At 41.5% G+C, this 25816-nt stretch overlaps 1 protein-coding gene across 2 annotated transcripts in view; it reads left to right on the top strand.

Annotated features, from left to right (window-relative positions):
* Positions 1-25816, top strand: part of PTPRG (protein tyrosine phosphatase, receptor type, G) — a 924714-nt gene that overhangs the window by 867522 nt on the left and 31376 nt on the right. For both annotated transcript variants that reach the window (XM_006893832.1, XM_006893833.1), the window contains 6 exons: positions 8656-8747; positions 16268-16364; positions 21553-21635; positions 21829-21963; positions 22903-23037; positions 24787-24959. In XM_006893832.1, the coding sequence (XP_006893894.1) occupies positions 8656-8747; positions 16268-16364; positions 21553-21635; positions 21829-21963; positions 22903-23037; positions 24787-24959 (715 nt within the window). The remainder of the gene's footprint in view (positions 1-8655; positions 8748-16267; positions 16365-21552; positions 21636-21828; positions 21964-22902; positions 23038-24786; positions 24960-25816) is intronic.

The following is a 25816-nucleotide window of genomic DNA, read 5'->3' on the forward strand; positions in this document are numbered from 1 at the left end:
GTTTATTAATATTTTCTTTTCTCCCCCACACCCCATTTTAGTCCACAGTGTATGTCCTGATCTAGATTGTTGATTACAGTCCACATAATGTCTGATCATTTATTCGTTTCACATCCACCTTCCCTTTGCCTGTTCCAGTATAGGAAAAATGTCTCCATTCTCCTGCTCTCCCCGCTACCTCTCCGCAGTAACCATCCCATTTTATAACAGTGGTCTTATACATATTTATCCTTTTGTGACTGAGTTATTTCACTCAGCATAATGGCTCTGCAATCTTAATGGCATCTTTGCAAGTACCTGGGAAGTGCCGGAGGAAGTAAGCAAGGATCTAGTCTTAAAAAAATCTCAAGCCCATCAACTCCAGCTGCTAAGCTTCTTGGCAGGAAAGTAAATGCTGTTCCATGTTCTTCACCTGATATCATTAACCAGTCTACAAGTGTGAGTTTTCCCAGGTCACTGAAATGGAAATGTCTTTAAAAGCCAGCACATAGTATTTCAGCCATTTTCATTGGGGAAAATAATGAAAACCACCTAAGAAGATAGGGCAGCGTAGAAAACCCAAGGCTTTGGGGTCAGATAACTTGATGGTTTGCACACTTTGAGCCGGTTTCTTCATTAACCTCTCTGAGCAGCATCTAGTTCACAAAGCTGTGCATGAAAAGAAGCTCAGCTCATTGTGGCGAAGTCCAAAAGGTACACTGCTGGTCCTCTCCTGGGATTCCAAGACTGTAAGTCACTTGGAAAGAAATGGCTAGTCTTTCTCTGAGAATCTGCTGGTGGATTTGAACCAGCAGTGAGGCACGACCTTTGGCTCAGCTGCACAACTACCTATAAAGAGATTAGCATCAGATCATAAATCCTAGTAAACCAAACCCATTGCCGTCACATCCATTCTGACGGATAGCAGTTCTGTGGGGTACAGCCGAGCTTCCTGTAGGGTTCCCCGGATCTTTTCAGAAGCAGACTGTTACCTCTTTCTCCCAAGTGAGGTTGGGGGTGCGATTTGCTAACCTTTCCGTTAACAGCCATGTGCTTAACCACTGTGACACCAGGGCTCCCTCTCTTAGTAAACATTGATGACAATACCTTTATGTATATTACCATATTTGGTTTGCATTGCACCATCAGTTGTGTTGGTGGTGGTGGTGGAGGACTATAAATCACACAGAAGGTTACCCATCATTCTCCCACAGAGCTGCAGTAGATTCAAACCTCATACCTTTGGGTTGGCAGTGCAGCTCTTTACCAGCTTGGCTACCAGAGTTCTCCATTGTTACTATTCCCATTACAGATGAGGAAATGGAATGACAGAGAGGTGAGGCTATCTCAGCAGCAGGTGTGGCTCCGATGCCCGCATTCTTCTCCACTCACGTTGCTGCCCCTTAGTCCCTGAGGTACATGAAGTATGCCTTCATCGTTGGCTGATGAGAATAACAGCATTGCTGACTGGTGGCTGCCATACTTCTGTGCTGTGTGCACGCCTGCTGCCCCACTACCCCCACCCCCAGCCCCATGGTGCATGTTCAGGGGCAACTCTGGCTACTGATGCTCCTTCTCTACAGCTAATAACAAACTTGCAAAAAAGAAAACATTTTTCCTCATTTCTTGGTTAGTTATTCCAAATTACTGATTCTTTCTCTCTGTAGTTTTGATGGTACAAATATAATAAAACTGAAGACTTTGAAAATAGCTTTTCTTTGTACTCAGCCACACTGGCCTTTATTCCACGTGCTGTCACATTTGAAGTCAACATTATTCAGTCTATTGTCCTTTCTCAGGGAGCGCTGGTAGCCTAGTGGTAAGAAGCTGTGCTGCAATCCCAAAGGCATGTAGTTCAAATCCACCACCCACCAAGCTGCTCCTCGGGAGAAGGACATACAATCTCCTCCCATGTGATTTACTGCCTCTGAAACTTTGCTGGAGGGTCAGTTCTGAGTCCATTCCTACTCAACAGCAAACAACAACAACACTGTCCACCTCAGATTCTGTCAGTTTGGGCACTTTTCTCCTCAGCAGAAGTTCCGGTCAGCAGACCAGTCCTTCTACAATTGGTACTTACAAACCAGAGGCCAATATCAAGCTTCACTAGGAGTGCGGTCTGTAAGGACATCAGTCATTAATTGATAGAAATAAAAGACCTCTTATTCACAGAGCATAATTCTAACCACAGAAAGCTAAAATCTTAGAATTAAATAGAAACAAAGTTATTTTATAATAGTAATTAGCCCTATTCAAGTTCTAATTTACAACCTGATTATATCTTATGTCTTATGACAGGGTGATTAAGTGATAAATGGTGGTTCTACTTTTGCCAAATTCAAAGTTTTGTACAGAAAATTCTAGATGTAGAAACATTGCCTCGAAATTGCACTGTTGTATCAGATTAACTGAGCTGTGCTCTTTGCTCTCTCAAAACTGTGGCTCCTTGAAATTGAAGAGGAGATACAAATCCACAGAAGCATGGCTTTAGTAGATCTGAGTTCACCTGTCCACTGTTTTGCTTAAAAGTTTGAACAGGTTGCCTCTGTTTCCTGTGTATAACTTGAGGACAACATGTTTCATCACTTAGTTCTTAAAGATACAGGTAAATGAGATCATGTATGAGAAACACTTAGCATAGTCTCTGGCAAGCCACAAGGACTTGGTAAAAGAGCTCTTAGCACTGGCTCTATCATTATACTGTTTTCATTATACTATTACAGTCTTCTCTCTGTGTCATAGTCATTTGGATAATGAAAATATCTTCGCTTTGGTGCTAGCCAGCCCTTCCCCCCTCCACCGGGTCCCCCCACCACTTAGTGACATTTATTCTCCCCTAAGTCATCAGCTCATCCCTTTCATGGCACTTGGAGTACTCACCATGTAATTATTATACACTGTGGTGGAAAGTTACATAATATATCAGGCTACTAGCTAGAAGGTCGATGGTTCAAATCGAGCAGCTTCTCTAAGGGAAAAAGGTAGGCACTCTCCTCCATAGAGATTGAAGTTTTGGAATCTGGATGATAGGTGAGTCTTGCTCTCAGTTTTTTATATTCATTATTTCTTTAGCACAACTATTAAGACAACAATCTCCCTGACATTTGACTTCATCCTAGGTGCTCAGTAATTCTTAATCTGGTGCCTACATTTAAATCTTTACTTGCCCACATTATCTCTACTTTGTCTTTGAGTTAGAGTACTCAGGGTCTATGGCCAGTGTTCTCTACTATACTCCAGCTTCAATTTACTTTCTATACCTATTTCTCAACCTAAAGATAGGTATGTGTGAAATGAGTTGGAGATGGGGATGGCCAAGTCTGACTTCTGCTAATTCTACAAAGTGGAACTGTCCCCATCCACAATATCCATGGTATAAAGCCACTTCTCATGAGATCAGACAAGTCCTCCATGCTCCTACACCTACTGCTACTAATTCCAACACCAATATTGTTGTGCTATTGGGTCTGAAATCTGTTGCAGTGACTAAACAAACTTTATAGTGCTATACTCAAGTTATGGGGCTTATTAGAGAAGTTAACAGGTATAATACAGGATCACAACAGGATACAATCTCAGCACCAACAATTAGGAAATCAAAAGAAGAGTTATTTTAGGAAAGTCTGCTGTCAGGGACCTTTTCCAGAATTCCAGAGAGCAATAATGTCAGTCTAGAGACTAAGGTGCACCTGATCTAGGCCATGGTCATCTCAGTTATTTGCTATGCATCGGAGAGCTGGACAGTGACTAAGAATGACAGAAAAAGAATTGATGCCTTTGAGTTATGGTGCTGGCGAAGAGTATTGAACATATCATGGACAGCCAAGGGAACAAACAGATCTTTCCTAGAGAGGGTAAAACCAAGTTACTCTTGGAAGCAAGGATTTTGAATCTTCATCTTATATATTTTGGGTATGTAAAGGCCAGGAGGGACCAGTTCTTGGAGAAGGACATCACAGATAGAGGATCAGCACAGGAGAGGAAGATCTTGGATGAGATGGATTGACACAGTGGCTATGGCTGAAGAGTCAGGTGTGTCAGAGATGGTGAAGATGGCTGAGAAGAGGGCAGGGTTCAGAGCTATTGTTCATAGGGTTGCTATGAGTTGACTCAGTGGCACATAACAAGATGAGTATGATAATAGAACATATCTATTAAGGTTATTGAAAGGATTAAATGCATGAGTCTGTTGCACGGTGGTGCCTTACATCCTGCTATATTAGGGGGAGCTCCCCCCAGGTATGACAAATACCTATAGTGGATGTATTTCAGTGGAACTTCCAGACTAAAACAGACTAGGAAGAAGTGTTTGGAAAACTACTTTGAAATTAGCTAGGGAAATCTCTACAGTGATGACTGCAGAACATTGTTCCATCAGAGTGCTCCCCTTGGGTTGTAAGATACTCAAAATAGCCAGTCAGGAGAACCAATATGGCCACGGCAGGGGAAGCAGCATGACAAGCTTGAGGTGCACCGAGCCACATTGAGACGGGAGCCCCACTGAGACGGGAGCCCCACTGAGACAGGAGCCACATTGAAACAGGCCACCATGGCCCTCTACAGGTTATCTACACTTGAACAGTTAAACAGTAGACTACTGGCCTTCGATATGGATTGAAGCTCAACATGAAGAGGACAGAGGTTCTCGAAAAAACTTGAATGAGTCCTGCCAGCAGCCCCATGGTGGGGTGGGGGTGGGGTGTCACCGCAGCCAGAGCCCACAGGTCCCCTCACCTGGGTCAGGTGGCGGGCACCAGGCCCCTTGGTCAGTACGATGGATCCCCTACATGGCCACAGAATAAACTTATTTTAAAAGAAATTCTAGGGGAGCTCTGGTGGCCTAGTGGTAAGGAGCTGCAACGACAATCTCAGAGGCGCACGGTTCGAATCCACCAGATGCTCTGCCGAGGAAGGAGGGACAATCTCCTCCTGTACCAGTCAGATCTGATTTGACGGTACACTCAACAAAAACAATAAAATAAAATTAAAAAAAAAGAAATTCTTGGAACCAAGAGGGCAGTGGCAGTGGCGGGGAAACAGCATGAGGAGCCAGAGGTGCACCAAACCGCATTGAAGCCGGCCTCCATGGCTGTCCACAGCCCGCAGTTTATCTAGACCCAAACAGACACCTGATCTTCAGGATGTACTGGGGCTCAACATCCAGAGGACAAAGATTCTTGAAAAAACATGGGTGAGTCCTGCTTCCACCTACTGCCGTGCCCCCATGGTGCCACCACGGCCAGACCCCAAGTGTCCCCTCACCTGGACCGGGTGGTGGGCCCCGGGCCCCGTGGCCAGTGCAAGAGAGCCCACTCACAGCTGGAGGCAGGGGTGGTTGGCGGGGGCAGCAGCAGGGCCATGGAGCCACAGGGGGTGAAGGACCAGATCCAGGAGAGCATCGTGCTGTCGGTGAAGATTTCCTTGTATAGATCCTGGACAGCAGAGCTGCTCAGTGCAACACACCTTTTGATTTCTTGACTACTGCTGCCAAGAACTGTTTAGACCTTAGGCTGGTCTGTTCATCACTCTGAAAGCCTCTTCTCCATTTGTAGGGCGGGAGGCTAGTGATGCCTGCTTCAAGCTGCAGTTAGACCACTTGGTGGAGGGGAGGGGGAAGATGGTGGAGGCGCTGGAGCCAGGGTGTGGTCCTTGGCCTTGGTCTGTAGTGGAGCACAGGGTCCAGACCTTGGCAGGGGGGTGGGGGAGTACCATCTGGCCCCCAGAGAGCACTCCCTGGCCCCTGGGAAGAGCCGTCAGGCCACTGGGGAAAGCCCCCCCCCAAAACAAAACAAAACAAAAAAACACCCAGTCACTGCATCTGTGGACACAGACATATCAAGGATTGTGAAGATGTCACTGACATCCAGCAGGCTTTTGATTGTGTTATACACAAGTTGTCATTGGCCAGCTATGTTCATTGGCAGCTCACAGCAACAGCAGTACCCAGAAAGTGTTTACAAAGTTCTTCATCCACAGCTCGTGCTCCTGATGTTCTTCATGGACAGTCTTCGATGGAACCCAGATGTTGAAGTGGAAGACTCCACAGGGATGGTTATTTTCCTGTAGCACATGTTCCTCCCAGACAAAAACTGAGCTGATGAAGACAGTGCTACTTTCCTAATTGGCCTTCTGCTAGTTACAGTAATTTTGTAATTGCTCCTCTGGCTTGTGTTGAGAGGATTTAATAGAAAGGCCAGATCAGAGGGAAACTATTAGGCCTTCTAATTAGTTGTGGGCGTAGGGAGGAGGATTTACGACCCCTCAGCTCCGTTTGTCTTAGTTGAAGGACAGTTTGTTATGCAGAGACCCAGCGCTGGCCAGAGCAGAATGCATGTGTGTGCATCTGCTTGTCTCACAGTTTATGATACCACTGGTGTGCCTGGGATCTCGGGGGAGGGCTAGAGTTACATGTCCTTGGAATAAGAAGCAAATTGTAGAGACCAGCGAATCATACATTTCTGTCATTATCATGCAGAACTCGGCTGCATCTGTGCTGCGTCTACCATAGAAAGCAGCACACAGGTCTGCCTCTGAGCGTGGTGTGGAAAAAATAGTAAACTGTAAACCTGGAAGCATTTATCTTAACGGTTTGACGTAGATGGCTGGTGATTTTGTAAATTCTGTGATTTTTATTGATTAGATATTGTAATTTATTAATTGTATTAATCAACAGAAATTACTGTTGTGAAACAAAATGTCTTTGGGATGAAAATCACTATGATTTGGAACCTTTCATACAAATAACATACATGTTGTAATCTTCCAAAATAAATAAATTCTGTGATATTTATACCTTACACTGTAAAGTAACTCTGTAACTTGCTTGTTTTCAAGTTGGGTGTTTGTTGCTTTATTTATTTATTTCAACCCATATTCATAACTCTAGCTTTGAAAGTTTACCAAGAGTCTAAAATGTTAAGCTATCATCATTAAATAACCTATTATATTATTAGCTATATCACTTCTATGTTTTTGGAACTAGCACCATGCGTTCTCTGTCTACATAAATAGGCGAGAACTCTTACAGACTGTATACAAGGGTATTGGTGGAGCTTGTTTCTCGTCCAAAGATAAGCTTATCCCTGCTTTATCTCCGTATGATTCTCCAATTTTGCGCATGTTGACCCTTTTCTACATTTGTGATCATTCCATTACCATTTGAACATTGCTGTAGAATTTGCTTACTTCTGAACATTGTAAGTGAAGTGATCGGATAATTTTGGAAATTTTCCTTGAACTGTGCATTCTGCTAAATATTCCGGGGAAACGTCTTGGCACTGCTAACTCTGTTAATGCTGGTTACATCATTATGGGAGCTATAGATTTCTTGGGTGCGTAAAGTGATTGCATATTCATGAACATCTTCAATCCTGAAATATTTGTAAATAACTTGGCAATTTTTTCAGAAGGTTGCCTATTAAAGTGACTGACTAGGTCTTTAATTGTTTGCCCAGAAAGAAAATGGGCATTTAGAACACCTCCTATTTGGGACAAGCAATGTTTCTATGCGAAGCAAGTTGCATTATGAACGTACAAGTCTCTTGCCTTAAGTGAAGTATAAGAGATGCTATTTTCCCCTGAAGAATGATTCAAGTTTGAAAATGTCAATGGATGCAAAAAGCCACCCTAGAGTTTTGCTCTCTCGAATGAAAGTAGAGAAGGAATGACATAGTCAATGTTAACTGTCACCAGATGAAGAGAAATCAGATTGTCAGGCCTGGATCTATAAAATTCTTGCCAAAGTAGGACCTCATTTACACATACAGATCTTCATACCCTTTGCTAAGAAAAGCATCTGTGGCAGTTTAGATGTTTGTGCGTTTGCCAAAGATCTTTCACTCTGAATAAAGTAAATGTCATGTCTGTTGTTTATCTCGAATTCTGCGGAGTATTTTTAAAAGGAAATATTTGGGGGGTGGGGATCAGGAGAGAAGGAAGGAAGTTGGGGAGCTCCTCTTGGTTGGGTGTGGAGTTTTGCCACAATCCTCTACTGTCCGGATTGGGATTTGGGTAAATAGGCTTTAAAATCTCCTTTGGGCTCTGGAACCAAACATATCCTTTCAAAATTGGAAGTGACACATTCTGATCCACTGGAATGTGGAGCCTCCCTGAATCTATACCTAGTCTGTCAACACTTAAAATCCAGTTCAGTCAAACTGATCATTTGGCATCTTAGAGGCACAGCTGGCTTGCACTAGAATGTTGAACACTTAAAGATAGATTGCATTGTATCCAAAGCCAACTGGTACAATGACATCTCTCCCTAGTTGTGTATGAGAGATTGCTGAGACTTCCAACATTGGAACTGGAACTTCATTACTCTCAGTTCAAGCTGGACCCCACTGACAAAACAATTTAAAATAAAATACCTCACTTGCGATAAATAGATACCTTTGGTAAGTTCAGTTTTCACCTTGAGTATGGTATGGTGGTAATTTAACTATGTAAATTGCTTTGAATATATTAAAAAAAGTAAAGATCGTCTCCCTACCTTTTTACAAAACCCATATTTACCCTGACTTGTGGGCGTTCAAAGTCATAATAGGCCCCTCATGTAAAATAGATTCTGAGACTTTTCTTAGGATCATCTATTCAAATATTTGTCCTAGACAATCCCGTCAGTCTCATTTATTTATTGAAGTACTCTTTGTGACTTTGAATATCATCTTCCCGCAGATGATCTGGAAGCTATTCCTGTCAAACAGTTTGTTAAACACATCGGTGAGCTCTATTCTCATAACCAGCACGGGTTCTCCGAGGATTTTGAGGTATGTTTCAAAACTGGCAATTCATTTCCAGAATCCTCACTCTTATTTATAATAACAGAGATTTGTATCATCTTGAATCCAGTTTATGCCAAGTATAAGAAAGCGACAACTGAAAAGTGGAGATTGGTGGGCTGTTGGTTTTTGTTTTTTATCCTTTTCTTTAGGCTTATCATTTGAACAAGCATTAGGTGAAAAGGAGTTGGCTGCACTGAGCTGCACTTGTGCTGAACACACATGCCTCAAGGATGAGCTAGTGGTGGAGAGGCAGGTTCACTCCTCTTTTTCATTCTAACTTGGAATAACAGTTGTGATGCAGGCAGCAGCCCTTATGCTTCCCCCACATCATTTCTGGGCTGCATATGGCGGAGTGAAGACAAGAGATAGAAAGTCTGAAGACTTGGATATTGGCTCTACCAGTAGTAATCCTTGGACCAACGGCCTCAGCTTTCTTATCCCCAGCTTCCTCATTGTGAAAAGGGGTGCCGTTACCTCCGATATCCCAGAGCTGTTGGCAAGAGTAAATGAGGAACCTTTTTAAAAGTGCTAGGTTAACTGCTTGGTGCCATGCAAAGGTTGATTGTTGTGTTCACGATTATCGATCCTTGGAGAGAAGACGTGGGTGAAACGCAGCCCTGTGATTTGAAGAACTGGTGTGTAGGAAACAAGGTAGGGAGCAGCAGGCACCCCTCTGCCAGCGCTGGGGTCTGTGCCAGTTCAGCAGTGACAGGGCGTCAATGAGGAGCTATTAAACAGACTGCCCTTTTCTTCAGTGAGACTCTTAACTCAGGCACATCTCTGGCAGCAAGAGAAGTGGTGAGGAGGCCAAGTTTTCATGGCAGCTCGGCTGTCTTCTAGCTCGGTGGGTAAGTCAGCTCCTTTCTCTGTCTCCTTCCCACTTTTAAATGGAAACTTTGATGCCACCCTCTCATCTCACAAAATTGATTATGGGAATACAATAAGGTGGTAGAAAGTAAGCACTTTGGAATCATCAAAGAGCCACACAGACAGGAGGTGCAATTATCTTGCATGCACAATGAGAGAGAGAAATAGGACCAAAAGCTGTCGTCTCTGTGCAAACGAGGAGTCCCTAGCGGCTATCATAAAGGCAATTAATTATATTAACACCTCATTTAAAATTCAGTCTCTCTCTTCTTTTTTGTGTTTGTGGTGGTAGTTTTGTTTCCAGCACAATGAAAGCAAATGGGATCTAGAGAAAGACCCTTCAGATTCAGTCGGCAAAGTCATGTGTTTTATGGATTAAATGAAAACATTCTGATTGTTTAATGCCGTTATTAGGTGCCTACCAAAAAAGATGCCTTTTCGACTACAAAGAACATGGTGTAAGTCTAACATTTTGTATTCATGAGGACAGCAAATGTGTGTGGTGTTAAAGTGATTTAGTTCAATTGACTGTTAGCTGGATGACTGAGCAAGAATATTGAGGCATTTAACAATGTTGATGGTATTCAGGACAAACATTTATCCTCTGGAGAGCAGAATTTGATCAGGATGATCAAATGCAACTCCGGTTTCTCAATTATTTATGATTTGAGACCCCAGTGCTATTCATCACAGCTGGTTTTGACACCATTTAATTATTCAAAATAATCAGCTACACCTCTATAAACTTGAGCTGACTTAAAATGGGCTTTGCCGCAGCAAAATCACGCCTGTTAACAAATCCTGGGCATCTGTACCCTATTTCTATTCTAAAATCCGAACCAAACCAGAATACTGTGGCTGAACGAACGCCTTCATCGCCCAGATTGAACTTTATGACCTGAGGAATATTAGGGACTGGAGCATAGAGAAGTGGGGATGGGGAGGAAGGGAACTGTATGCCCCTCAAGTGAGGTCACACCCTCTCCTGGTTTGAAAGTTCTAAAATCAGAACTATTCAGAATAAGAAGAATAACCTTTCTCTTCAAAAGGACAGTAAGGCAATAAGATAATGGAGGAAATTGACAGGAAAGTTCTAGAATACACACACACACATGCACATGACTTTATATTGTTGTCATGTACCATCGAGTTGGTGGAACCAACCCACAGCTGACCCTCCATTGGGTTTGCAAAGGCAGTTAATTGCATGGAAGGAGATTGGCCATCTTTCTCGTGCAGAGCAGCTGGTAGATTCAAACCATGTACCTTTGGGTTTCCAGAATAATTCCTTACCATTGGACCACCAGAGCTGGGAAATGCAAATTATGAAGCATCAGTATGCTTTCTCCTTAATCTCCAAACACTCAAACGCATTGACATCCAATCAGAACTAATTCCTAGCTGACCTTCTACCAGGTTTTCAGAGGCTACAAATAGCATTGGAGGAGATAGCCTGCCTCTCTCCCTGGGAGCTGCTGATAGATTTGAACTCCACACCTTTGAGTTAGCAAGACAGCTCCCTACCCACTAGGCTTCCATTCCATCTGCTAAAAGTTGCTAACAGCCTACTTAAAAAAAAAAGGCAGAAGAAATGTTGATTTCTAAAAAGAGAGTAATAAAATACATGCAGAAGATGAGGAGAGATGGTGTGTACTTTTCTTTTTTTCAAAGACTTCATTCTGGCCCAAGAGTTGTGACATCAGTGCCAGAGTTCAAGAAGCATTGTTTTGGTGGGCAGCACTGAAGGAGCACCGTACCTGCACTAGGCCCAGGGTGGCATGAACAAAACCCACCACTAATCCAAAGGTAGACAGTTGAAACCCATCTAGAGGTGCCTCTGAAGAAAGGCCTGACAATCTCCTTACCTCTTGAAGTAAGGGAATCCTCTTGGGAAAATACTCACATGTTTGTTCTGTGGTCTTATATTCTAGGTTCTTTCCAGACTGGTGAGAGTCTTGAGTTCTAAAAGTCATAAAAGACATCTACACAGTAGCCTACTATGATTCAAATAGCAAGGCTCAAGGTTTGAGAGATAACATCATTCCACAGTTGGTATTTGAGCATTACTGAAAGGAGATGACACCAACAATTGGGAAGTTGCTAAGGACCGTCCATTCTCAGGGTGCAAAAGAAGGAAGAAAGGTGACTCAGGCTCTGCAGACCAGTGGGCAGAGACCGGAAAACAGCCCAGTGCTGCAAGCTAGACGTGCAACAGACAAACAGACCAATGTGTGCTGACTTCAGGAGACTTCAGCCAAGTCCCGCTCACCATATCTTATTTAAAACCCTTAGATGGAAGTAGGAAAACATTTGGTGAAGAGCTGTCATCTTTTCAGAACTTTGCTGCTTGGGGGAGATTGAGTCCAGTGATTCACTGATCATTTTGGGTCTTTGTCTAGAGGTGATGCTTAAAGCAGGCTTTTTGTCCTTGGCAAATAAATTTTGGAAACTATTAAGAGCTGGAGACCTCACAGCTCCAACACACTTTACAGTCACAGGAAATAGCATCAGTGTCTGTCTCAGGTATAATGTGTTCCCTGCCTCCTCCCTTAGCGTCTAAGCAGACAGACTTCAAATTCCTTCGAATCCAGAGGGGAGTTTTCCTAAAGAGTGTTTCAAGATTATGAGCCTCTGTCCTTGCCTCCACTGTCCGCATCCACAAGACTTGCACAGTGCTAGCAAACCCTTTCTGAGGGAGAAAGCTCCAAGGCTCTGTGAGGTGTCAGAATTAATAGGCAGAGGCTGAGCGCAGAGATGAGGCCAGAGGGTCATAGGCCCTTGACGAGATCCTTGGGGTAATGGCCTCTGCTACAATTAACTTCAGCCAAGCTAAATGTGCGCCGATTGTTCATCTGAAATCAAAAGAACAAAGCTTTGTCCACCTGAGCCCGTGCCGCTGAGGGACTGGTGGCCACAGGCGCTGGATGTAAAATGGAAAGCTCCAGTGATGAATAATAGGGGAGTCCCTGCACAGAGGTTCTGTGCTGCATGAAGACAGCTGCCCGCAAGATGACAGAAGACAGCCTGCCGAGCATCCTGGGCCTCTGTCACAAAATTCCCCTTCGAGTCTTAAATATCACGAAAAAAAGTATTTGAAACCCTTATTACGGTTAAAATGTTTAGGTCCAAATGGAACTTAATGCAAAAGGAAAGGTGAGGGAAAAGCCAAGTTCCACAAGTGAAAAATAGTACCATTTCCCAAGCCAGTTTGAGGAGGTACTGTGTGGTCTCTAGCTTGGGTTTGTTTTCTCAGGAGGAAACGTAATCCTTTTAGGTGAGGATGTGTGGGTTCAGATAGGAGAAAGGAGAGGTGTTCTTGGCACCGGCCATATCACAGGGCAAAGAGCAGGAAGTCATGTGGTCTTCCCAAAAAGCACAGGAGAAGAGGTTGGGAGAGATGGAGTGGGGTCTTGAAAGCCTGGGTGAGGCATTTGGAATCTGCCCGGAAGTTTCTGAAAACAGCAAAATCAAAGCAGCAGTGGAAGCAAATCTGGCATCAGGTTGTAACCTGAGCAGAGGAGGAGGCAGGCAGCGCCAGCGTGACCAGTTCTTGTCAAGTCAGTGTGCAGGCTCTGGGTGCAGCCACAGACTGGGCCCACCCATTTCTATAGAACATAATGCCAGAGAGACCCAGTGTTGGCTGCCCACATATGAGACAAGGACTCAGTCTCCTAACTGGACCTCAGGTCCAAAATACATTCTTCTTGGCTTGCTCTGCGATGCTGCGTCATCGGAAAGACTTTTAGATGTCTTTGGTCCAGTTACTTTTTAAACTGAACCCCAGAATGATAAGAAAAGTGAGGTCTCCTTGGACTCCTACGTCAAACTCTAACATAACTGACTCCATCTCCTGGTTGGTTAGCCCATTTCTAGCTTCTTTCCAAGAATCCAGCTTCTAGTAGCTGTGTTTACCTTTTGAATTTTTTATTTTATTTCTAGTTTCCAGCCAGCCCTCTCCTGAAGTTTTATGCCTGATAGGTCTCAGTATATCCATTTTCCAGGAGTCCAGCTTTGTGAGGAAAAGAGTCAAACACAAACATGCTTCAATCCTGTTTACCAGAGTGCTGAATATGTAACTTTACCATGCCCACTTCATAAGCAATGGCACTTTAAAAGGGTTTTAACACCTATTAAAATCACATTAACTTTGAGATGCCAGTTCTGATGGAGAAAAGCCACCCCAGAAGCAGAGATTACCAGCATCTAAATGAGCCAAACTGCACTGTAAGGAATTACAGATGCCATTATTATCCTGAAGACAAAACCAGAGGGCTGTAGGCTAACCCCTTGGGCTCTAAGGAAATAAGATTTAACATTATTTATGATTGTTCTTTGTTTTATGTCACTCACGTAATTGGAAAAGTGAAATAGAGGCGTGGGCTTCAGATGACAAAGGGTTTGATTGACTGTATTGAATGACAGCTTTAAGTGGGGCAGACAGCTGTTCACAAGGAGTCTTGAACAATTGCATTATATTATAATAGAGGGCCAATCCCAGTGCACAGCCAGAGTGGTCAGATGGACACAAGAGAGCAGAAAATACCAGCAAACAAAATCGAACCAGAAAACTAAAGCACTGAAGATAAAAGTCTCTTCACGTTGACGATCTGAGCAACATTTCCCTAAAAAGGTATATGTCAAATGTGTGACCTTCAAAACCCAGGAAGAGAGGAATGCCAGCTCATTTCAAGGATTTGTGGACAGGTTGAATTAATGTCTTGTACAATACAGATCTTCTTTTAAAGGTTTTCTTCCCTTACAATGATTTGGAAGTGCCCCCCACAGGTTCTTCAGGCATTTTCCCCAAATACTTCGAGTACTGTCAGCTCTGCTAATATACATGCTTAGCTATTATGATTGTTATTTTGTGTCCACACTTTTATTATCTCATGTTAAAAGAGCCAAAGATAATAGTCTTCAAGGCCTCTGAGCCAGATCAGTTTTGTTTGCCAAATCAAAGGTTATGATCCATTTTAGAATAGAAGGGATGTTACCATGGTTTATCACATCCTGTAAGAAGCAGCAAAGAGTAAGAAACACTTCATAAAATATACTTTCCCTAGAAAGATATGCTGAATTAATGCCTATGAAGCTTTTTATCTTTATTTAAAAGAAAAGTTTTAAGGAAAACCAGACATGTCTATAATGATTAAAAAATGCAATTCCAAGAATTGGCAAGTCCATGATGGTTTCCTTGAACAGATAACTCTTTAACCCGTTGGTGACATTCTTTGATTATAGTGAGTTCTTCCTTGGAGAGATGGGGGACTCCTCACTGGGAAGTTCATTGTGAATTTATAAAAGACGACCAATTTCTTGTTTTCATCATACTTAATGTAAATGCAGTGGGAAACATCCATAATTGCTATGCATCTCCTTTGTGGAAAGTCTGCCTGCTCCTCAACTCTGTTACATCTGTTCCCTGTAAAACATTTCTCCTGATAATGTCTTGTCACTTTGCTCCTGCTCTTTGTAGCAGCTGTGCATGGCTAATGACTTCCCTTATTAGTTAGATCCTGAGCTTTCTTGGATGTGAAGCCGACAGCATAGAAAATTTTGGCTTTTCAGCAACCTTGTGGTGGGCTAATGGAGGGTATTTTTGTCCATGGCAAAGGTAGCTGATGATGAGAGTTGCTTCTTCCACCGCTTATTTTTCTAAAGGAGATTTTAAATTAGTGTTCACTGGTAAATTGTCTGGGCTATATGTAGCTCAGTCAGATGAGACAATTAGTTGGGCTATAAATTTGTGGCATTTGAGGACTGAGCCTTTATAATCCATTTTCAGACTAATTGTTATAAAATGGGCCAGAAGACCTACAAACTTATTACAAAAACTTGGTGGGGATGATATTTCTCCATCTATGCTCTGCACAGTGTTCCCTGTTCCTGGAAAATTCCTCTTCATCTGTTAAGGCCCGTAAGATTTACCATCCCCTGTCTAAAGCCCTCTTTTCCTGTATGAAAGATACTTGTATTATTGTTGTTATTGCTTTCCTGTCCATGCCTAGGACAAAATCTAGATGATTCCTGAATTAATGAATGGGTGAAATCACACTAACTTCTTCATGTCCTTCCTATGCTTTTTTTTAAAAAAATATTTTTTATTGGTTTTCTTACATTATGTTAAATCCATATATATTGTTTTATGCAATCTTTCATTTTCATTGTGTTTTGTACAGCCATTCATAGACATTCTATTTTACATTTCTTTTAATTTGTTTGCTTACAGAGTTTATAAACTTTCTGTTTCCTACAATCATTCTCACATTGTGTTTTATAAATTCAGTCACCATTGGACGTTACCCATCATTACCCTGTCTTTTTACTCGGTCCTTATCATTTGCTATCCCCACTCCCTTCACCAACCAAACTGTGCAGCCCTGTGGTATCACCCCTACTTATCCTCACCCTTCATTCCCCCACCTTGAGTTCCTGTACATGTTTTACTGGTTATCCTTCTATTATACTTGTGTGAATATGCCAATCATTCTTTCTGAAGTTGAGTTTAGAAAGATATTGATGGCTTTGGCTGGGGAATATTCCAGAAGTGCTCTGTACTTTTGGACATATGTCATGCCTTTTTAAGACATTCTTGTTAGATGTGTAGATTATGTCTAAAAGTCTGTTTCCTTCTTCAGGAAGTGCAACGCTGTACGGCTGATATGAACATCACAGCGGAACATTCCAATCATCCTGATAACAAGCACAAAAACAGATACATCAACATTTTAGCATGTGAGTAATAATAGACCTTCAGCTGTCATCAGGTTCAGGGAAACGGAACCTCCGTGGTGGGTATAATTTGAGAGTCAGTCATTCCAAATCAGGGGACCAAGAATTAAATTGAAGCTAACCTCTTATTAACTGATCAACAGTACATGAGTAGTAGCAACATTTTCCATGCGTGACCCCCACCCCCTCAGTTTTTTGATAGAGCTCAGCTACCCTAAGCAAGTGTTAGAACAAAAGTTCTGAAAATCCCTGTCTTCACATGAAATTAATACAAAGGTTCAGCTATTCAGAGTAAAAATGCACAGGGTTATGTAAGATTTATTTTTTTTTTTTTAGGGTTAAATGTCATTTGCCTATCTTGATGTTTTTGCCAGTAAACCTCTAATCATTTTGGTATTAGTAGTAACACTGTGGATTTGATCAAGCAAGCTGAATTTCAAAACCATCTTTCTATAACTAGATCTGTAGCTAAAGTGATGAACCTCCCTTCTTGTCCACATGCTCAGTCATCTCCATGATCGAGAGTTTTCAAACTTATGGACATGAATAGAGCTTACAGAAATCTCCTTGGACTACAGGCAATTTCTGTGGCTAGAATTCCACTTTTCCCACATGTGGTTCTCAAGTCTCTGATAATCCTAAAAGCACGCCCATGATTTGATACTAAGGGGCAGAGGAGCTTATGGTTAACATACACTACGGTAAATAATACTTGACACAGAATTTTATAAAATGATGCTTTTCATTTATACCACTTAAGATTTGAAGATTACTATAGATACTGGGATGCAGCAGAAGAGTATTGAATATACCGTGGACTGCTAGTAGAACAAACAGATTCGTCCTAGAGAGTGTGAGACGAAGCTGCTCCTTGGAGACAGATTCTGAGGCTTCGTCTGACACACTTTGGACATGTTGTAAGGAGGGACCAGTCCTTGGATAGGGACATCATGCTTGGGAGGGTGAAGGGACAGCACAGGAGAGAAAAACCCTCGATGAGATGGATTGACTCAGTGACAGGGGTAATGGGGGTGGGTGTGTCAGAGACAATGAGACTGGCCCAGGATAGAGCAGGGTAAAGGGCCATTGTACATAGGGTCACTATGAGTTGCAGGCAACTCGATGGCACATGACAACAACTGTAGACAGATTTTTAAAGTTAATTGCATGAAAAATGCTGAGTTTATGTATACAGCTAATTGGTTTTTAGTAGAGCCACAGGTGTATAACCATCATCACTAATTTGAAGATATTTTATCACCTCAGAACTCACTCATGCCTCTTCGCTGCTGCTCCCCTTTTTTCCCCTCTCCCCAGCCTGAAACCAGGTCTCTGCTTTCTGTCTCGGGATTTTCCTCATCTGGACATTTTGGATAATCATTGTACTATGTGATTGATCTTTTGTGACTGACTTCTTTCACTTTATTTTGGGGGTTTATCTACGTTATGTCATGTATCAATTCCCTTTTCTCTTTATTGCCAAGTAATATTCCATTTAACAGATAGATCACATTTTACTTATCCATTGATCACTTGAGCCTTTGAGTTGTTTTTAGGATTTGACTGTTATGAATATGTTGCTGTGCACATTCATGTACAAGTGTCTGTGTGAGCATACGTTTTCAGAGCTCCAGAGTACACTTAGGACTCCTGTTATTGCTGGGTCACATCATTATTCTGTTTATCATTTTGAGCAATTTCCAGACTGCATTCCAAAGCAGCTGCACCGTTTTACACTTCCACCAGCAGTGCCTGGAAGTTTCTGTTGTCCCACGTGCTCATCAACATTTGTCTTCTCTTTTTCATTTCTGCCATCCTAGTGGGGAGGTGGAGCTCTGGTGGAGTAGTCCGCCGGACGTTGCACTGCTAGGCAAAGGAGGTGCCTCTCTGGAGGTTGTAAGCCACCATGGCTCCAGGGGAGAAGGATGAGCATTCTCCTCCCATATGACTTATAGCCCTGGAACCCACTGGTGGGTCACAAGGGGTCAATTCTGACTTCACAGCAATGAGAGTGCTTGAAGGGAAGTGTCCACCACTCTCGTTTTGTTTGGCATTGCCCTAACGTCTAATGAGGCTGAATATATTTTCTTGATTTTCTTTTCCATTTGAAGATCTTCTTTGAAGCAATACCAAGTCCTTGGTCCACTTTTTTAAGTTTGGTTGTTACTCTTCTTATTGTTGAGGTGAAAAGTTCTTAAAACATTCTAGATGCAGACTTAACAGTCTTAACATATCTACTAGTATTTCCTCCCATTTTGTGGTCTGTTTTCACTTTGTTGTTGTTATGTGCCATCAAGTCACTTGCGACCCTATGTACAACATCTCTAAACCCTGCTCTATCCCTTGCCAATCTCATTATCTCTGACACACCTATCCCCGTTCCCCCAGTGACAGAATCATTCCATCTCATCGAGGGTCTTCCTTTCCTGAGCTGTCCCTTCACCCTCCCAAGCATGACATCCCTATCCAAAGACTGGTCCTTCCCTCCAAGGAGCAGCCCAGCTTCACCCTCTCCGGGACAAACTTGTCTGTTCTCCTAGTATTCCATGGTATATTAAGTACTCTTCTCCAGCATGACAGCTCAAAGGCATCAACTCTCCTATAATTCACTTTCTTAGTGATCTTTAAAAGAGGAAGCTTTTTCATTTTGATGGCATCCTACTAATCGGGGTATTCATTAGCCATGAGTGCTTTTTGTGTCATGTCCAGGATATCATTGCCTGATCCCAAGAGCATAAAAAATACAATCTTCATAATTCTACGTTTTTAAGATTTCTGTAGTTTAGCCTCTTATATTTATGTTTCTGGCTGATTTTGAATATGATATGAAGGAAGGGTACAGTTTCATCTCTTGTATGTAGAGATCCCATTATCTCAACACCATTTATTGAAAAGATTATCTTTCCCCCTGGAATGCTTTGACACCCTTGTCAAAAGTCACCTGACCACAATGTAAGGTTTATTTCCGGACTCTCATTTCTATTCCATTGGTCTGTATGTCTGTCCTTATTCCTTGTAGCATTGTCTTGATTGGGTAGGGTTTTGTTCTGTGAGTCAAAGCTGATTGAACAGCACCTAACAACAAAGTTTTTAAATTGGAAGAGGTTAGTTCTCCATATTTTTCCACTTTTTCGCAATGATTTTGGTTATTTGATGCCTCACATTGTTGTATGAATTTTAAGATTAGCTTATCAATTACTAAAAAAAAGGGGAGCTGAGATTTTGATAGGCGATACATTAATTTAAGGAATACTGTCATCCTATAAATGGCTGGTTGCCTAAACAGTATGGCTGTCTTTACAACTTCTCTCCATGTTTCAGAGTTTTTACTATACTAGTCTTGTTCTCATTCTATTTTTAAGTAATTTTTTTCCTATTTTAGTGGAATTGTTTTCTTGAGTGTATTTTTAGATGGTTCATTGTTAGTGCACAGGAATACCACTGATTTTTACCCATCAGTTTTGTATCCTATAGCCTTGCTTAACTCTTTGTTTCTAATAGTTATTTTTGCTAATTTCTTATGATTTTTCTCCAATATCATATCATCTGTAAATAGAGATACTTTTAATTCTTCCTTTAGATATTTCAAAAGAATCACAATTCAGTACTTAATAGGTGTGCTAATCATTTATTCTTGGGAGGAGGAGTGGCATCCACTTCCTTAATAGCTTGCCTCCGGAAACCCTGTGAACCTGGAGAGAGGATGAAAGGCACCCAAGCGTCGAGGACTCTCCTTCATAGGGTCGCTATGAGTCGCCTGCGACTGGAAGGCACTTAACTACAACAGCAATCATTTATTAAAGGGGAAAAAGAGGAGATAAGAAAAGGTAACAAAGATTTAAACTCTGTCTCCTCAGTCCCTGGTGGTATTTGCTTACATCCCCATCAAAGCTCATCTTTGGTAAACCTAGGTGATTATAAGGGTTTGGCCATCTTTATGTCTCTTTTCTAACCTCGTACATCCACAGGTACACACAGCATATATTTCTCTCTACTGTAGCAACTTTTGTTTTTAGTAACTGTACTCTTCTTGCTCAAAAATAATATGGCAAAGGAGGAGGATAGTTTCTAGATGATATGCTTAGAGGCTATGATGCTTTATGAAAACTCTGGTTAATGGTTAGATATGTTTATTTAGTTCATTCTTCCTACTTTAAAAACATTCAAATTAGGTATAGTTTTAATTTCCGTACATCTACTGCCACCATGGCATACTTCGCTATGAATGCCTTTATTTTTTTAAAGAACAGCATGGAAACTTGATGTAGGAAAAGCCTTTCTCTCAGCTGTCACCACTTCAGGCGGATGTGGACACCAGCCTGCCACCTTCTGTGCTGGTCTGCTTGACTCGTCCATTGTCTTTCACATCATACACGAGCTTTGTAACCAGAAGAGCATGTGTTCTTATTTCTCAGTCTGAGGCTTTACACTCAGATACTTGAGGAAGAATTTTCCTTTGGCAGCCCCGGTTCATATCAATTCTAATCAGAGAGGTTGCCACCTTTCAAAAAGTGTTTGATGTAGAATGCAGTTAATGTCAGGGCCAATTTACTCATTAATTTTAAAACAATATTTTTCATGATGGTGAAGATGAACAGAAATGAGATTTTTGCTTTTACCCAATCTACTATGTGTGAGGAGAAGTAAAATTATGACCTCCTTTTCCTTTCATTCATGGCCCTAAAGGAACAGCTCACACTGATGACTTGTTCTAAGACTAAGTGGATTATAAAATCTGGCCTTTGAGTTCACATTCACACAGTAAGGTCACTCTTCAGAGCATCTTTTCCCTTCAGTTGCCTAGGTTCAGTTGGAATGGCAAGGTGTTAAAGTTAGTAATCAATTTCTAGACAACACTGTTCTGGACTTGGTATAACAATTACCTGTTTTCTCTGCATCAATCAAGAGGGAACAGAGGGATGAGGAATCAAAGGCTTTTGTACTTGGCATGGAAATACAAGAAAAATAAATTTTTGAGGACTGCAGCTTAGAGTAGTTTTGCTTGAATCACAGAGGACTTGATCTGAGACATCCACAGGTGTGGGCATGAGTTTAGAAGTGGATCAAATGCCAAAAAAAATGTCAAGACACTCTGTGAGATGCTGCGGTGTATGTTTGCCTTGTATTGTGTTTCAGAATGCTGCTGGTTTTTTAATTATACATTTTCTCCCCCCCCCCCTTTCTTCTATAGATGATCACAGTAGGGTGAAGTTAAGACCTTTACCAGGAAAAGACTCTAAGCACAGCGACTACATTAATGCAAACTATGTTGATGTAAGTCAGAAAAGTTTTTCTAAAACTTGTTTTGAACATAGAAGCATGCAGCAGAGGCTGACGAGTGTGTTTTAATACTTGCTGTACACAGTTTTCACAAAAAACCACTATTCCTTATGGAAGGCACTTGAATTATTAACTGGTCTTCTCTGACAGTGCTTTGATCTTACTTTATGTTGTGTCATCTTTGAAGGGTTACAACAAAGCAAAAGCCTACATTGCCACCCAGGGACCTTTAAAGTCTACCTTTGAAGATTTCTGGAGGATGATTTGGGAACAAAACACCGGAATCATCATCATGATTACAAACCTTGTGGAAAAAGGAAGAGTAAGAGCCTTTTGTTCATATATCTCAACCAAGCATCCTCATTCAAAAAGTAGGGTAGAGGGATGAAGAGGTGCAGGAAGGAGGGGGACTAATCATGGAGTTGTACAATTTGATGGGGGGTGTGGTGAGGGAAATTGGAAGAATCTGTTCTTGAAATCAGTGTGTTCTAAGTTTGTAAACTAGTATTCAAAAAAAATAGCAGGAGCTTGGTAGTACCCATAAGAGGTCTAGGTCTGATGGGAAACACCATGTAACTCTTGGGGAAAAAAACAGATTAAATATGATGGTGGAGATGAACAGAGTGCTAGAGGAGCACTATAGAATTCATGGATACATTACAACTGTTTTGTAAAGGCCATCATGAGGACGGAGGATGTTGAGTGCTTAACACCTTGACCATTTAAAGAAAAAAAAATCTTAGATGGCTACTATTGGAGACTTTATTGAATTTTGAGCTTACATTAAAAAAGTACTAAGTGGTTGTTATTGTTTGGTGCCATTGAGTTGACTGTGACTCATAGTGGCCCTGGGATTGATATGAAGACCTCAGGGTCAGTGCTCAAAAGTACTATTGACTGAATGGGAGTCCCTTGTTTTCTCTTTGATGACCCAACTGTATAATGTGTGGTGTGGATTTTCCCAGTAATAAAGGACCCTTCCAAAAATCTATTCCAGCCTCCCAAATGGTTAAGCTCATAACATGTCCTAGCCACATTTCTTATGAGTCAGACACAATAGGGCTTATTTTTCCATAGGCCCTTTGGAGCACATAGTGTGTTCCAGGATAATCATGTGTACTAGGGCTTTCTCCCTAATTCTCCTGCTCAAACTTATTCTAAGCCACTCATTCCTTTCTCACTTACCTGAATAATAATATGGCCTTTATTTTAAAATTGTCAAATTGTATTTGTAACTTAACAGCAATTTTTTTTCCCCCAGAGAAAATGTGATCAGTATTGGCCAACAGAAAATAGTGAAGAGTATGGAAACATTATTGTCACACTGAAGAGCACAAAAGTACACGCCTGCTATACTGTTCGTCGTTTTTCAGTCAGGAATACAAAAGTGAAAAAGGTACTAAAGAAACAGGGTGAGGTGCAGGGGTGTCTTTTTTTTCTTCACACTTGTATGAAAATTATAATTATAGCCAAGGCCAAGTCTCATAAATAAGGTAGTTTAAAATTGTACTTGATAACTATTCTTTTTCCTAACTCTTTTGATTGACATCAGTATAGATTATGAACAGTATTGGTAAAGCACCTTGGAGAATTTAACTGGATTGATTAATTCTTTAATCTTTTAATGAACCAGGCTACATGTCAAAGAAGTAGTTCTGTTTGGGCGGGTGGGGGGAAATTATAGCATCTGTTTAGTGGCTTAGCTTAATACCAGTTTTCTGACATCCTTAAAGCAAGATTTCCCTAAGTGTGTTTCAAGAGACATTAGTCCTGTGAGATGATCTGTGGAAGTCAGATTCGGCTGTGTAGGGCATGTGAAAAATGATATTCGATGTGTCCCTCACAAGTGGTGAATGGATAGATAAGAATCCTGTGTAACTTTGTTTAGTTCCAGTGTTGCCTAATATGACTTAACAGTAAAGACTCTTTTCTATAGCACTGCTAAACTCCTGGGAGAGACACTTTGTAGAAATGCTTCCAAGTCATTCAGAATCCATTGTCAGCAAGAATCATTGCAATGGTCTTGGGCACGCTAGAAAGATGTTCAGTAAGGAACTCTCATTATGCTACAGAAACTGAGATATGATAGTTCTTTGTAATAGGAAGTTCCTCTTTAAAAGAGGAGGGAGGGAAAAGAGTCTTTGAGAGTACTGTGGAAACTGTAGCTCTCTTTTTCCAGAGCAATTACTTTTCATCTATATGTACACACACACAGAGGATCTAACCACAATCCAAGGTTAAACACCTTTCTGTTTAGAATAAACTCTATAATGGCAGGATTAAATGAAGATCTCAAATCCTGTATCTATCTATATTCATTGTAATACAGCTGTTAACTGGCTCAAGCTAACCAAAAAGTAGTCTAAAATTTGCAAAACCTATTTTTTTGTATGAACCCAGAAGGTATTTAAATAGCATCCCATCTACTTGTATTTTGGAAATTGCTTAAATCAGAGAAGAAAGTCTAATATTGACCACAGGAAAAATTCATAGCTAAAAAATAAGAAATAGGTAAAGGAGAGATGCCAGAAGAATTATTTAAAATCAAGTCTGTCAAGAATCAGTGTTGATCACCACTGTCAAAAGAAATATTTTATAATTTTTAGAGGTATTGATGATAAGAGAATAGCTATCACAGCAAGTGAACTCTTTGAGGACATTTTTCATCCAAAGTAGTTAAAGTACAAAAAAGTTCAGACATTTACAGAAAAGCTACCCTGAAGAATTCATTTCTGAAAGTGGCAGATGGATGAGGCATGGTTGCCCTGGGCTCTGGAGGTGGAAAATCATTGGTTCCTTTGCATATTCCCTGCATTGGATGGAGAATGTGTGGTAGCTCCCAGCACTCAAGCTTGGGGGCCAAAAATCAGTAAATGCAGGCCTTAGAGACAGAATCCTGTTCCAAGGGCAAAATGAATAGTCCCATCCTACCAAAAGCTAATAAAATTTTATGTGAACAGTTCTCTCTCCTAAGAGATGGTGATGCTTCACATCCAGCTAGTTAATAGCTTGAACATTTGCTGCAAAGAGGCAGTAACCAACCTAGGAACAGTTATTAGAGATATGGGGTCTTATTTCCAGGTGCCCCTAGTTGATTTTATGCAGAGTACCCACACTCTGCTTGACGTCTCACCTTTCTCATCAGGGTCAGAAGGGGAATCCCAAGGGCCGTCAGAATGAGAGAGTTGTGATCCAGTACCACTACACACAGTGGCCTGACATGGGGGTCCCTGAGTATGCCCTCCCGGTCCTGACCTTCGTGAGGAGATCCTCTGCAGCCCGGACCCCAGACATGGGCCCCGTGTTGGTGCACTGCAGGTGAGGCGACCCTTCCTTCTGATGTGAAAGGGGGAGTGGCAGGGCATGACCTTAGTTCTGTTAACGTGGGGAGATTATGGCTCTCGCTCCAGGATAGCAGTGGAGATTTCAACTGAGATGAGCAAGACCTTTTAATAACTGTACTTCTTAGAAAGCCAGGTTTGGTTAAGAAAACATCAGTTGCTTTTGCTTTAAATATGCAGGGTTTTTCTTTAAAAATTAAAAACTCTACATTTACGAGATGAACCTCTAGTTTTTATAAACTCATTGTGTTTAATCTAATCAACTCATGGCTGGCGAGTCAGGACTGACACTGGCCCTGCCTTGGGTTTTCAGAGGCAGTCAGTCACACAGGAGGAACCTGTCCTTCCCTGAGCGCTGTGCCAACCGGTGCCCCACCATCCTCAACTTAGAAAAATCTGGTCTTATATGCAAGTTTCCTATGAGAGTCTAAATTGTTATGGTTCCTTTGTTGTTGTTATTAGGTACACCTCGAGTAATAATACTGATAATACTCATAGCATGAAAGGATTATTTTCAAATTTTTGAATCTGCATGTGCAGATAAAACACTTCTGAAAGCATGTGGAAGCTTTGTGTAAAACCTATTTTCTTTACTACTTTCAGCAACTTCAATTGGTTGTTTAAAAATGCTCTTACTATTGTTTCCTTTGAAATTGCACTCTTAGCTTTTTCTTTTAACTTTGGTTTTCAAATGGAGCTTGCTTATTCTATGATTTGTGTTGCATTGCTGTACATAATTTCTTCATTTTTTGCCTATGTATAAAGTCCTCAAGGTAGAAAGTAACTGAGCCTGGTAGGCACTGGTAGCCTAGTGGGCAGGGAGTTCAACTGCCA

This window comes from Elephantulus edwardii, unplaced genomic scaffold, assembly GCF_000299155.1.
Source record: "Elephantulus edwardii isolate Elephantulus edwardi_28Jun2011 unplaced genomic scaffold, EleEdw1.0 scaffold00132, whole genome shotgun sequence".
NCBI lineage: Eukaryota > Metazoa > Chordata > Mammalia > Macroscelidea > Macroscelididae > Elephantulus > Elephantulus edwardii.